The 13,264-nt window shown below is 38.6% G+C and overlaps 2 protein-coding genes across 5 annotated transcripts in view; both read right to left on the bottom strand.

Moving 5' to 3' along the window:
- FEZ2 (fasciculation and elongation protein zeta 2) overlaps positions 1-2,915 on the bottom strand; it is a 29,768-nt gene extending 26,853 nt beyond the window's left edge. For all 3 annotated transcript variants that reach the window (XM_069852492.1, XM_069852490.1, XM_069852491.1), the window contains exons 1-2: positions 2,646-2,915; positions 1,219-1,327 (exon numbers count right to left, since the gene is read on the bottom strand). In XM_069852492.1, coding sequence (XP_069708593.1) covers positions 1,219-1,327; positions 2,646-2,878 — 342 coding nt within the window. In that variant the 5' untranslated portion in view covers positions 2,879-2,915. The remainder of the gene's footprint in view (positions 1-1,218; positions 1,328-2,645) is intronic.
- An 881-nt stretch (positions 2,916-3,796) lies between these two features.
- The window catches only part of CRIM1 (cysteine rich transmembrane BMP regulator 1), a 174,873-nt gene continuing 165,405 nt past the window's right edge, over positions 3,797-13,264 (bottom strand). For both annotated transcript variants that reach the window (XM_069852494.1, XM_069852493.1), the window contains 4 exons: positions 12,585-12,779; positions 11,068-11,190; positions 9,205-9,392; positions 3,797-6,695 (listed from right to left, as the gene is read on the bottom strand). In XM_069852494.1, coding sequence (XP_069708595.1) covers positions 6,519-6,695; positions 9,205-9,392; positions 11,068-11,190; positions 12,585-12,779 — 683 coding nt within the window. In that variant the 3' untranslated portion in view covers positions 3,797-6,518. The remainder of the gene's footprint in view (positions 6,696-9,204; positions 9,393-11,067; positions 11,191-12,584; positions 12,780-13,264) is intronic.

A 13,264-nucleotide genomic window follows, 5' to 3' on the forward strand; every position in this document is an offset into this window, starting at 1 on the left:
TGTTTAATCCATAAACTGATTCCTCCTCTAGAGGCAGAGTACCCAAGAATCTTTCTAATCTATCAACACCACCTGAGATTTTTTTTTTATGTAGTTAATTCATAATTTCCTGAAAAAAAATTACAAAAATAATACAAAATACTTTTTTTTCATATTGTACCTAGTTCCTTATCAAGAAATCCACGAGTCTTCCAGCTTATTTTTCAGTTATACAACAAAGTCACAGCATGGGGGGTTATAGGACTTTTTACTTTAAAACTAAGGATTTAATGACTCTAAAACCACTTAGAAAATATGATCAAGCGCTACAATAAAAATTAGAATGAATTCTCTATATAATAAAAATTGGAATAAATAAAATTCAAGGGACAATCATCAGACTCAAATCGAGCAAGCGAGTTCCAAACTGCCATCTTCCCCTGCATCCTCTTTAGCAGAACAATCTTTGTTCCTGTCATTTTAAGAAGTAGCTGCGGTTTATACAACTAATGGCAGAAGTCAAAGCATTACCCTGTTCTCAGGTTACACATAAAGACATTTTTACAACGTAACTCAACTTCACTATGCTTAAAAGATAAACCACTGGTTTCCTCAGAAGACCTAGGAGACACAAATTCTTCCTAGCTTTTCTTCCTGATGCGTTCTAATCCACTTTTAACAAGATCAGAGGACAACCCTTTCTATAAACCTGTCTGAAGCTCCTTCATTCCCTGCTCTTTCCCCAGATAACTATTCTACTTGTTAAATTCGAAAAACAAAACAAAACAAACTCTTGCACTTCAGTATCTCCTAGGTCACCTTTCCAGTAAATGAAGTCACTGTAGTCACCACCTGACTGCAGAATGAGATCAACTTAAAGTCTCTACTGGATTTACTAAACCAAAATATTCCCACCTTTCTTCCTCCCCTACCCAGAAAAGTGTTCAACACAAAACAGACAGTAGATTTAATATTAAACGCTTTTTCATTTTACGAGTTTTCCTGTCATGCTCCACTTCTAATGAACACCCACATGAAACTAACCCTGAATTATTCCAACTCAAGGAGGTGCAAACACACATCAATAATTGTTTGATTTTTAAAAACCTCTCACCTATAACGCCAAGCACTAAAAATATTTTAAGCCACTTCAAAACAACACTCTTTTATGCAAATGCAAGTTGTTTTATTTCCCTACAGAGTACACCAAAGAGGGCATTTCTGCTGATCAGAACTTACCCCTTTTTCTGAAAGATTCAGTGTCGGCAAGTGCAAAGCTCTGGTGTGGGAAGACTTCCAATCAACTGGCATTACGTTACCATAATTATCAGTCAAAGCATTCCAAATCCTGGAGAGAAGAATAAAGTGACAAAAACATAGGCTTTTAAACAAGCAGCAACTGATCAGCAGTAAACATATTTGTAAAGATGATATATTTATATCAACAACTATTTTTTCCTCCTGATATGCTCATCTGCAAGTTATTGACAATATTTTTTCAATGTTCTGAAGCTAAGAGGAAATGTTTTTTGATGAACACAACTTATTTCCCCTTTCTGAACAGTAATGTGCACACAGGGGTGGAATAAAACAATGTGATGAAGAGACAGCTTTGTTACTAATTATATAACCAAGCTCAAAGCCTTTCTGGGGATTGGATGGGTCATTCCTTTGATGAAATTTGAGCTTGGCTATAAATTCCATACTGTTTGTTTTCCTTGCCTTTTGCATGTTAGAATTAGGAATTAGCGGAGGCTGAGCAGCAAATTCTGAGCCAAATCTTTCTACTTCAATTTGTCAAAGAATAGCGAGCATGCACAAATTCATTACAATTTTGCAAGAACTTAGTTTTATCCAGAAGTAGTCTTGCTGAGCTCAGCCTGTCACTCTTGCCTACAGCTGATCTTAACTGGCTTCAGCGTACAACCTCTCCGGCTGTACAAGAGACTTGGGTATGCAGCCCTATCCTGGCATACCAGTTCAGATTTTGGAACAGAGCAGCCCTGTTTGCAGGCTGCTGCCTCAATTCAGCCAACGAACCCTGCCTCTGCGCTGTGGGTGCGTGTTGGGAGGGGGCTGCCTAGCCAGGCTCAGAGGGGGTCAGAGGAACGGCCGAGCCTGGCACAGAAGGGCAGGCAGAGCACAACCCCAAGTCTCCGCTTCACGGTTCTTTGAGCTCACCTCCGTGCTCTGACCATAGATACTTAGTCTTCGCTAAGAGGGTATTTTTCTTCTTTTAGAATAAGACATACAATTCAGTTACCTCAAAGTAAAACTGCAGTATTTTTAACGCAAACAAGCTGACTGAAGCGTACAGTAAAATAACAGGGTTGGAACTAGATGACCTTTAAGGTCCCTTCCAACCCAAACTACTCTATGATTCTATTCTATAACAAGTATAAATACTTATAAAATAATGTTAAAAGCAGGAAAGCGGCACAGACGAGAAAGGGGAAACAACAACCCCCACAGCTGCAGCCGAGATTTCGCTCTCCACCCGCTTGCCACACTTGCCGTGTTTCATTTCAGGCAGCGAAGCTGCGGGCGAGAAGCGATCCCCCCGCCTCTCGCAGCCCTCCCCGAAGGGCAGCAGGCCGCACGCCCGACCCCCGCGCTCCCGTGGGGCCGGGAAGGGCCGCAGCTCCCGCCCCGGGGCCCGCACTCACTCGTCGTCCTGCAGCGCGCTCTGCTCCGTGAGGGGCCGCAGCGGGACGCGGCTCTCGCCGCCGGGCCGGGCCTGCGGGGGCTCGAAGCACAGCGACAGCTTCGCTCCCAGGTCTCCCCCGCCGCCCCAGCCGCCTTTGTCGCGGGCGGCCTCGGCGCCGCTCCCCGGGGAGGGCTGGAAGCCCGAGAAGTCCTGCCAGTCCCCCGGGTCTCGCTGCGACGCCGCCGCCGCCATGGCCGCCGCCGCAGCCGAAAGCCCGGGAGCGGGGCGGGGCGCGTGACGGCGCGGGCGAGGGGGCGGAGCCTCTGGTGGATCCGGGAAGGGGCGGGGAGTGAGGGGGCGGAGTCTGTGAGGACCAAGGAAGGGGCGGGGCGCGCGTGGGGGCGGGACGTGCGAGGGGCGGAGCCTTTGAGGGCTCAGGGAAGGGGCGGGGCATGTGGGTCTGTGCTGAAAAGCCCAGGATAAAAAGCTGGAAGATAGGGGTCTCTCTGTTAACGGCTGGTAGATACTTGACCCACTGCTGCTTTGAATGCAGAAACTCAGGGAAACCGTGTTGAAAGAAAAAAAAGGAGTCTGTTTGTCAGAGATCTAGTCCTTAAGCTGAAAACCACCTTTCCTCAGGGAGTTAGATAGCAGAACCTCACCTTGAGTTCATTAACTTGCGAATTAATTGAAGAAAAAAAATGATAGGCTAATAAAATGATCTGTGGCTGAGGAGGTTCATGAAGTGTCGAATTCTACAGATTCTCATCTCTAGGACCTCCTGTGAGTGAGCCATGTGAGCGGTTGTGGCTTTCTGACGGGTACGACGACACCCGTGGACTTGATGGCAGGGAAACTTTCTGTTTTGAGAGGCTGATCTTTACTGAATGCTGAAACTGCCTGGAATTCCATGAACCCCTCTAATGTGAAAATTCTTCAGTGGGTTTAGTGATTGATGGGAACGGTTGGACTCGATGATCCAGTGGGTCCTTTTCAACTTAGTGATTCTATGCTAAGTGCAGACTTTTCCCGCAGTGTGTTCTAAGCCATTCTGATCTAGGGTTGGCAAGACTCCCAGCAAAAAACCACCCCATAATATCAAGATGTAAACTAACATGTCAAGAACTACTATAACAAAGTAATAAATACAAATATTTGAACAAACGTGCATCAGTAGGTTTAAAATTTTTTATTGTGCTGCCAAGAGCCAAATTACAAGAAACCGCCTTACAGTTAAAAAAGTAAACAAGCAATCTGCTGAACCGCAGTGCACTCCGAGTGCCACATATGCATCTATTTTTCAGAAAATTATATCTGCATTTCTCTTACAAGAGCACAACAGGAACCAAAGTAAAAGAGTGTAATGGATACAGCACATAGGATAAATCATATCTTTAAAATAATAATAATAAAATAATAATAATAAAAAACATTTTACACCATGTCCTATATCCTGCTAATATTTTCAGAATATGGCCTTGATTGTAAAACAAAAGCAAGCATTTACAATTTCTGGATAAAGACTGCTTACTCTTATGCAAGGAATGGATGTTTTGTCTTGACAAAATCTGTGTATTAACTGGATAGAAACATCTCTGTTTCAGTATCAGATTGAGTAAGAAACACTGGGGAGACGACATTTTTTCTTATTGGTGGTTGGAAACTGAAGTTACATAAGCAGAAAAAATGTTGACCCTTAATGATACACCTATTTTTTCTTTGATGCAAACAGCTAGAACACCTTTTTGATATTCTAAAACAAAAAAATGGTTAATCTTCAGATTAATAAATTAGGTCATTATAATAATAAATTAGTTTTTTTTTTTCAGTTTTAAAATTCAGCAACCTCTGACCAAGTATTTACAACAATACTTGAGAGTTCCTTTACAAAAAATACATTTTCTTTTCACATTAAGCATACTGGGTATCTGTGTCTCTTATGACAAGCATTTGTAAAAGAAAAAAGGCAATGCACAAATGGGTAATTAGTATAAAAGTGCCAAGACCTGTTTGGAAAGTTAACATTGTATTATACAGTCAGAGTTATAAATGAGGCAAGCTACAACAAACTTCCAGCTTAATGTGGACAATATTCCAGTAGTTGTTTCAAACAATTGTTTGAAAAAAAAAAAAAAAAGGAAAGAAAGGAAAAAAAAGAAAATCCAGGAGCTGACGGTGTTATTCTATGGAGCTGATTAGTGCCGCATGTATATTGTCATCAGTGTCTCTAGCCAATGCATTCATTAAAAAGCCTTTTTAAGGCTAAGCAGGAAAAGAAAAATAAGAAACACCCTGAAATGTAGCAAGTAGCAAGAGCAACGCTTACTGCTATAATCGTGCACGAACTGTACACACGCAAACACAAGAGTGCACACACACACACGCGCACACAAACACTTTCAAATCAAACCAAACTGTAGGTAGAATGAGATGCTCTTTTCTTGTCTTTCCTAAACTCACAAGCAATTACGCATCGATATGGAATGCCTGTTTATCTGTTTCTGATCTGGGTAAAATCTCTCTTAGATAAAAATACATTCAACCAGAAAAAAAAAAATAGAAAAATATATACTGTATACATAATACTTTATATATACAGTATATATATGTATAGTGTATATACACATGCACGTATCTATACATATGTATACCTACATGCATTTGTATATACATATATATACACAAACATACAAATACTTTTTGTTGTTTTTAGCATAATTATATTTACATAAATACTCCTATAATGCTAAAGTTTAAAGAAGCATGATCTCCTTTTTTCTTTTCTGAGCTTCAAAAAAGGTGCTTGAGCAATATACAATTAAAATTAAGCAGCTTCCTAGCATGGAAGTAGTTTCTAAATCTGCATACCAGTAAATAAGAACATCAACAGGAAAAAAACCAACAACCTTAAAACAGTCTCATTTTTTACTCTCTTGTAAGCAAGAGCTTTGTCCAACAAAAATATTTTTTCCTTCTCCTGTATGAACAACCAGATTGATATAAAATAACAAAACAAACCCACAACAGACAAAACAAACAAACAAAAGCCCCTGGAACTGCATGGTGTTCTTGACTTTTCCTTCCTTCCTTCAATACTGCTGTCAAAAGATCCAGTGCTCATATCAGGAATTACTTAGGCCTCAGTCATTTCCTAACTCTGCTGAAGTCTGGCTAATCTAGCCAATCAGCTTTGAAGAAAACAAAAATAAAAACAAAAAGCAGCACAAGATATAATTTTATACATCCTTAATAAACCCACCCTTTATTATCTGCTATAATCTTTTCCTCACTATTTCATTAACTACTGCAGCTTCTCATCATATAGAAAAATATTTGCAGCTACACCACACCTGTGATGTGACAATTTCTGTTCTAGGAGTATATTACTGTAGCAACAGCTGGAAAAAAAACCCAAACAGACCTCTTAATGTTTTTTTCACCTGGGGTTAGGCTTTGCTGCAACAGATGCAATGTCAGAGCAACAAGAAAAAGCACTATCCTGCTGCTCAGCAGTATTATTTATGCATTTTCTTCTCCAGCCAAGGATGACCAGCTTTTCTTTGAAGCTTACTTTTACCTCCTTGCCTAACCCTAGCCCCTGATTCCCCCTCCCAAAAAACCTCTATAGCTATGTTACAAGCAAATACATCTTAACAAGTTTTAAAACTTTGGTTCTAAGAAAACACTTGGTCAGTTATCTCAAGGAAAAGTGGGAATGCTTTTTCTGGCACATTGCAGGAGTCAGAGCTCATCCCAGTAAGGTCTTAGAGCTGTACATGTAGTCACAAATCCAATACTAAGCAAGTGCACAATTCTAGTTTTATTTTAATAGCAGACTTAGTCTCTCTCTCTCTTTCTTTCTTTCTTATATCCTTGGTAAGGGTGCAATTCTTCAAACTGTTTGATAGAAGTTATCTGCCTGTAGGTTGTTCTGTTTCTGCATGCTGTAAAATCCACTGTATCTTGGATCTGGATCTGCAATTCTTCGCATCCTCTGAGAACTGTCCACCTGGACCATGGTACCTTTCTTGCAGTCCACATATACCAGTTGATTGTTTAGGCATGAAGGCTGTTAAAACAGAAGGGGAATATTGAGTAAATAATAAAAAAAAATTGTATTCCACACATAATTAAAAAAGTCTTTGTGGGTCAAGTCCATAAGCACAAACCAAAATCAAATCAGTAATGAGAGCGTCCAGACTTCTGGTAAACTTGATAAAGGCACAATAACAGACCAATACACTCTTCTGAATCACCATTTTCATCTTCTGAATAGAGCTCTGGTATTCTCATACACCAGATGGACTAGTTAAACTCTTCTCTGTTAGTTTAGTACCACACAAGGACTTAACCTTGTTGCCCTGTATGTGCAGCAGCTTGTTTCCAAGACTTGAAACCCTCTTTATTGCTGATCATTTTCAAGAATGTTTTGTTCCTAGCTGCAAGTCAACTAAGAGAATGGGAGAGATCTCAGCTGTTATAGTTAATCCTGGCATGGGATCCTATGGGATCCTTCCGCATTCCATTCCAAGGTGGTTTATGTATTGCTTCCTTAATCAGGAAATCATCCACCTTTTATCTAGTATCTGCTAGGCCTTATGCCCTTGCAAAGTCATGTGTTATTGTGAGCATGCCAGTGTTAATGTGGCACTTGGTGGAGTTGTCTTTACTTCCTTGAAAGTGTACAATAGGGATTTAATTGTAGGCAAATGTGTGTATAAGTGAGGGTTTGATTATGTAGTGATCTACAAGTGTGAATGCACGTACAATAACTGCTCAAAGAAAGAGATGAATCGTGTATACTGGCTTTCCAGTCCTGCTGTTTCTCTGAGAATCCTGCAACTGAAAGACTCTGCAGCTGAGCGGAAGGTGAAACAATGCTGGGTGCACACAGCCTTAAATGTCTATGAGTTAAGCACAAGGGAAGACAGGCAGTAAGCATACTTTATGGCTTCCGCTGATGTAGCCTCTTTTTTCCAAGACTTAAATCAGAAAAATCAGAAAAGTTTTTATTACTAAAACTTTACATTTGGTAACTCTTATCACAAAACATTTTTTTTACCCAGATTTTTGTTATTTAAAAGATGTTTTACGTTTGGCTTTTCAAAAGTCTTGACTGGATTCACAAGGAAGTCCTGAGGTTCACTCATGTTAACAGTACCAGGGCTAAACATTAGCAGTCCATCTGTAATTTTAAACATATTTTCTATAATCTTTCTTTAGGTATTTATAAGATTTAAGCACAGTTATTCTGTTCTCTTTTAAATAGCTGAACAATTTTGAACAGAAAGAATATAAGCCAAAACGGGCTTGCCAAATTTTATTACTAAGAACCACAAGTCACCCAGCAAAGAATACAAGAAACTAATGAGTGACACTGGGTTGAAGAAACCTTAAAAGAAAGATACATTTAAGACAAAGACCCTCAGAAAACATCTGAGTTTCAGTATAACCACGGTCTTGCATTCAATCCATATGTGGCTTAAAGTGAGTTTTCTTAGCATATGGATGATGTCTTTTGGTGAGACTGAAAAAACAATGTATCAACAACAGAACAGTTTGAGGAAACCAATGTTTCATAAGTAAGAGAGTATGTAGAATTAGTGTTTATAGTTCCACAGTTAGAAAGTTGTGATTTGCATCTCGGCTTACTTGTCTTGAAAGACTGGAAATGGAGTAACATAGAATCCTTATGATTCCTATTTAATTAAAATTGAGTTAAACTTTATGTTGTGATGGTATTTGCAAGCTTTCTGGATTTGTTTTTTAAAACAAAGCTCTGCAGCAGCAGAAAGGATATGGACACTTCATTTCTTAAATTATTGTATTACTCTTCTAGGCAGAACTTTAAAAAAAAAAAAAAAAGATGCTCTCAAATGGCGTTCCAAGCATGGACAAAGTCTGTTTGATTACAGCTAGGAAGTTTAAGTGGGATAAATCAGGGAACTGATATAAATGGCATTTAAATATGGAATAAAGCTTAGTTTGCTGATGAAACTATTGCTCAAAACAACATTATACTCTAAAACAACATTATACTCTTTTAACTATTTTCACCTGCATCCTTTTGGTTTTTTTTGGAAGTCTCAGAAGACTTAATTGGTAGATGTTTCCTAAAATATTAACCTCAGAACCATCTGATGAAGTTATTAAAAAATGTGATAAACCCTACTAGTCCATACAGTAACTGATGTTGGACAAGAGTTCTAAAATGAATGAAAGTTAAGAAAGCAAAAACATTCTCTTACAAGTTTCACTGCAAGTAAGAAAATTGCAGTTATTTACCTACACAAATATAGAGTTGTTTTTTTAAAAACTATTTTCTAACCTTGATTGCTATCTAGAGGCAACTCATTACTATATGGAGCAGGAAATGTTTTCATTTGATAGTGCAAAAATAATTTAAGAGACTAAATAAATACTAGCAGACCAACTGGTATAAAATGGTTGAAGACAAAGAGAAAATAATTTAAAGAGAGAGTTCAGATGATGTGAACTCAGTGACATCCTACACAATATTCTAGTTAATTTTGTTTCCCAAAAAAGTGAAAGCCTGGAAATAGACATAAACATGGCACCTTTGTTGGAGCTTTGTAGCAGGACACTGGAATCCACTGCTTTTTCTGATTGACAAGCAAAAGGACGATAATGAGTAACAGCGCTATCGTGATTGGAATTGTCACCAAGGCAACAGAGCTAACCGATGCATCTTCACTCGGGTGTGGTCCACTGCCACTTCTGTACTCTCCCTGTAGATGACTCATGTCTGCAAGGCAAAATGAGCATTTGTTAGCAAAGACATAGCTCGGAGATACTGCAGGTTTGGTTCCAGAGCACCGCAATGAAACTAATACAACAATAAAGCAAGCCACACAATTTTTTTGTTTTCCAAGTGCATATAAAAGTTATCCTTGCACTATGCTGTAGTCTATTAAGTGTGCAATAGCATTACGTCTGAAAAACCAATGTACGTATCTTAATTGAAAAATAGTCTCTTGCTAAAAAATGGTGTAATAAAAAATGCAATATCTGTGAGGCACAATAAAATGAAGTGCAATAAAATGAGGTATGCTTGTAATTATAAATGGGCTTTAAACACGAAGAATGCAATTATGAAAATCCCAGTTGCTGATTTTGTCAATCAGATGAATTTGGACTTTCTCTTCCGATATGTCATCTTATTCATATAAATTAGAACAACTGAAAGGTAGTATCTTATGTAGTGACTATATTAGCCAGGAAAAGGCCATCAGAAAGAGAGGAATTTAAAGCACGATAATAAACAAGTCTGACAATCTCTTAGCTCAGTTGCATTTGCATCTTCTTATCTGATTGCAACCAAACTCCCACTTGTAAAAAAAACCAACCAAACAAACAAACCTGTGTTTCTATGCTAGCATGAAAGCCCCTTTTTAAAAAAAATAAATACAAACCAAAACAGAACAAACAACTGGTAAGACTCTTATTTGCTGAGAGTGTATTACAATACTTGCACCAGTCAGCCTATGAAAACAGACTGCTGGCAGTCTGCTAGAATGTAACAAGTTTCACAGGTAATTGCAAAGAATGACGATTTTCAGTCATGCTTGCAATACTTGCACAGTTTGCAGTGCATGTTTAAAATCCCCAACCAAAATAGTTGCAAGCCATCTACTAATGTCTGTGAGAAATGAAAATGCTGTAATTATGGAAGCATAAGCTTACAATTTTGTAAAGCATTTGCATTTCATGTATCCTTTCTGCTAGCCACCAAACGATAGTATGCTATGAGATCATCCTTGGATTTAAAAAAACATTATATACATACACACACATAAGTTTAGGCAGCCCTTCAATTAGAAACAGTTAACAAAGAGAGTGTTTCCCCTACCCTGTGATTTCAGCACAGTTTAAACAAAAGATGGATTTACATCCTTGGACAATTTTATTAGCCCTGTTGTCACTAGACCTGTGAAATCGTATTTTTTTTTTCCTCTGGCATACGTCTATGATGTATATTAAGTTGCGGTACATGTTTTCCCATTTTTGATTATCAATGGAAGAACGTCAAATGGATCAAATTAAGGTCTATGGATTCCAGCAGCTTGACAACAGCATTCTTTCTAGATTTTGTATCAGAAAAGTCACTGCAGAATCATTCCTTGTTCGTAATTTTACTGCATCCTTTATTTTACAGAACTCCACCACAACAACACCGATGTTTCTTCCAAGCTCAAGATGGGCATGATAATATGAGCTAATTGTTTAAATATAATTTAATTGAGTGAATCGTCTTTACTGAAAGCAAAAATGCATGTAAGAATTCAGCACTGAAGAATATTCTCAGATAACCACCTTTTCAAAGTATTATACCCATGATACCCGAATAGAACAAGTAAACGCATTAAAACATGGGGAATAAACAGAGACCTAAGTTAACCCAGTTTTATATCAGATCTTACCTCTGTGAATGTGAATGATGTCATTTTCACTTGGCGTCGGCCAGTTTGGTACTTCCAGTTCCATGTCTCCTCGATGATTTGTCTTCTCAATAGGGATGTTTGTAGGTTCAGGCACATACATCTCTGTGAAATGAGATTAACGTGTTTCACAAATTACAGGCTGCTCAACTTCCCAGTGCTTCTCTTAATTTAGTAAATATACTTGATCATCTGCAGTGCTTTCTCCTATGAATCCTTTCATTTATTTCAGAATTTTCATCCTGCTAGTCAGAAATTTTGTTTTAAAACCTGTTTCACACTGTATGTGGGATACACACCTGCTGCCATTATCATTATCCTAATGTGAATGGGATGATAAAGCCCTTTTGACAATTTGCTTTGGAAAATACCATTTCAGAATACACACTTTGCTACAGGCTTGCTCCTTTGTGATACTGAATAACAAAAATCCCAAAGGAAGGCTACGCCTTCCCAGGTGATATGTGAACTGTCACTGCTGGTTTCTTTGCCTTCCCTCTTTTGTAATCCTCAAAGGAGGAGAATTGCAAGAGGGGTAACTGGTCCATCTCCCTAGCTGTCCTGTCAGAAGTAATTACCAGCTGACTGAATAACATGAGCAAACTCCTGCAGAAATATGTCAGGACTAGCATAAAAACCCAGTTGCAATTCTTATGTCCCTTGTGTTTATAGCTATGAAAATTTCATATTATTTTTAAGCCAAGTTAAAATGATCAAGCAATGTGATATTTGAATAAGCAATGAAGAGACTAGCAAAGACAGAAATGTTAATCACTGACAGAATCTGCAGAGATGTAACAAAGCTGGTGAAGGGCTTGAAGCACAAGTCTTGGGAGGAGTGGCTGTGGGAACTGGGGTTGTTTCGTCCAGAGGAAAGGAAGCTGAAGGGAGACATTATTGGTCTCTACACCTGCAAGGTGGGTGTTGGTCTCTTCTCTGAAGTAACAAGTGATACAATGAGAGGAAATGTCTTCAAGTTGCACCAGAAGAGGTTTAGATTGGATATTAGGAAGTATTACTTCACTGAAAGATTTGTCAAGCATTAGAACAGCCTGCCTAGGGAAGTGGTTGAGTCACCATCCCAGGAGATATTTAAAAGACGCATGCATGTGGCACTTAGGGACATGGTTTAATGGTGCGCTAGGCAGTATTTGGTTTATGGTTGGACTTGAACTTAAAGGTCTTTTCCAACCTAAATGATTCTGTATTTCTGTGATTCATTTTCCTACTTCACTAATGTATTTCCATAACTTTGTGAAAGGACAGAGCAGGAACAAGCAACTAATTTTTGAGTTCAGAGTTCTCAGAATAAGTAAAATTCAAACTATGTATTTGCACAATATGCCAGTGTTAAGAATATTAATTTTCCTGAGGTCTAAATGACTGTTGTCTTCTTAATACTGTTCAAATACAGACAGAAGCTCAAAAACAAATTTAAAGAGTCTTATCTGTCCTGGAAAACCAGCACTACAGTAACCTGGATTATCACATCACGTTACCTGGACACATGGGACAGCAGCTTCCCTCCACATTGATGGGTTCAGCACAGGGAAGGGCTGGGCAGCTGACAGTGGAACAGAGAGTCTGACCCTGCAGGCAGTAGCAGTGTGTGCAGCTGTCAATGTCCCAGCGTTCTTCATCTGCGTATGTTTTTCCACTGAAGTGGCAGACCACTTTCTTTGGAACTGTGTCTTCTGTTGAAGGAAAACAGAGCAGTGTGATCTCAGGGTAATGGCTACACAAATCTGATTTCTTCCCCAAAACCAAAAGTGAAACAACATTTACAAAGAAATCCCAGCTGTAATTAACCAACCCTCCCCACATTTTCTGGAAAATGTTTGTTAAAGAAAGTTTAATTTCTGGGTGTTTTGTTTTATTTTTTTTTTTTTTATGAAGGACAATTATCCTGGGCTGCTTGTAGCTAGAGGACAGTTTATTGGGACATAAAATTATATCATATGTGCTGTGAAAATTAAGAGAAACATATTTTTTTTTAAATTTTTGACACTCTTAACTGTCAGATTTACCTCCCAAATATAAATGACTTATTAAATAATTTGGCCATTGGTACAGCTTTTAATTAGTGACAATGTAATAGACTGACATTATCTGGAATAAAAAGGTTAGCAGTCAGCAGGCCAGTGCAACACACCTAGACAGAGTAAATTCAAATGTAAAA

This window comes from Phaenicophaeus curvirostris, chromosome 2 (genome assembly GCF_032191515.1).
Source record: "Phaenicophaeus curvirostris isolate KB17595 chromosome 2, BPBGC_Pcur_1.0, whole genome shotgun sequence".
NCBI classification, from domain to species: Eukaryota; Metazoa; Chordata; class Aves; order Cuculiformes; family Cuculidae; genus Phaenicophaeus; species Phaenicophaeus curvirostris.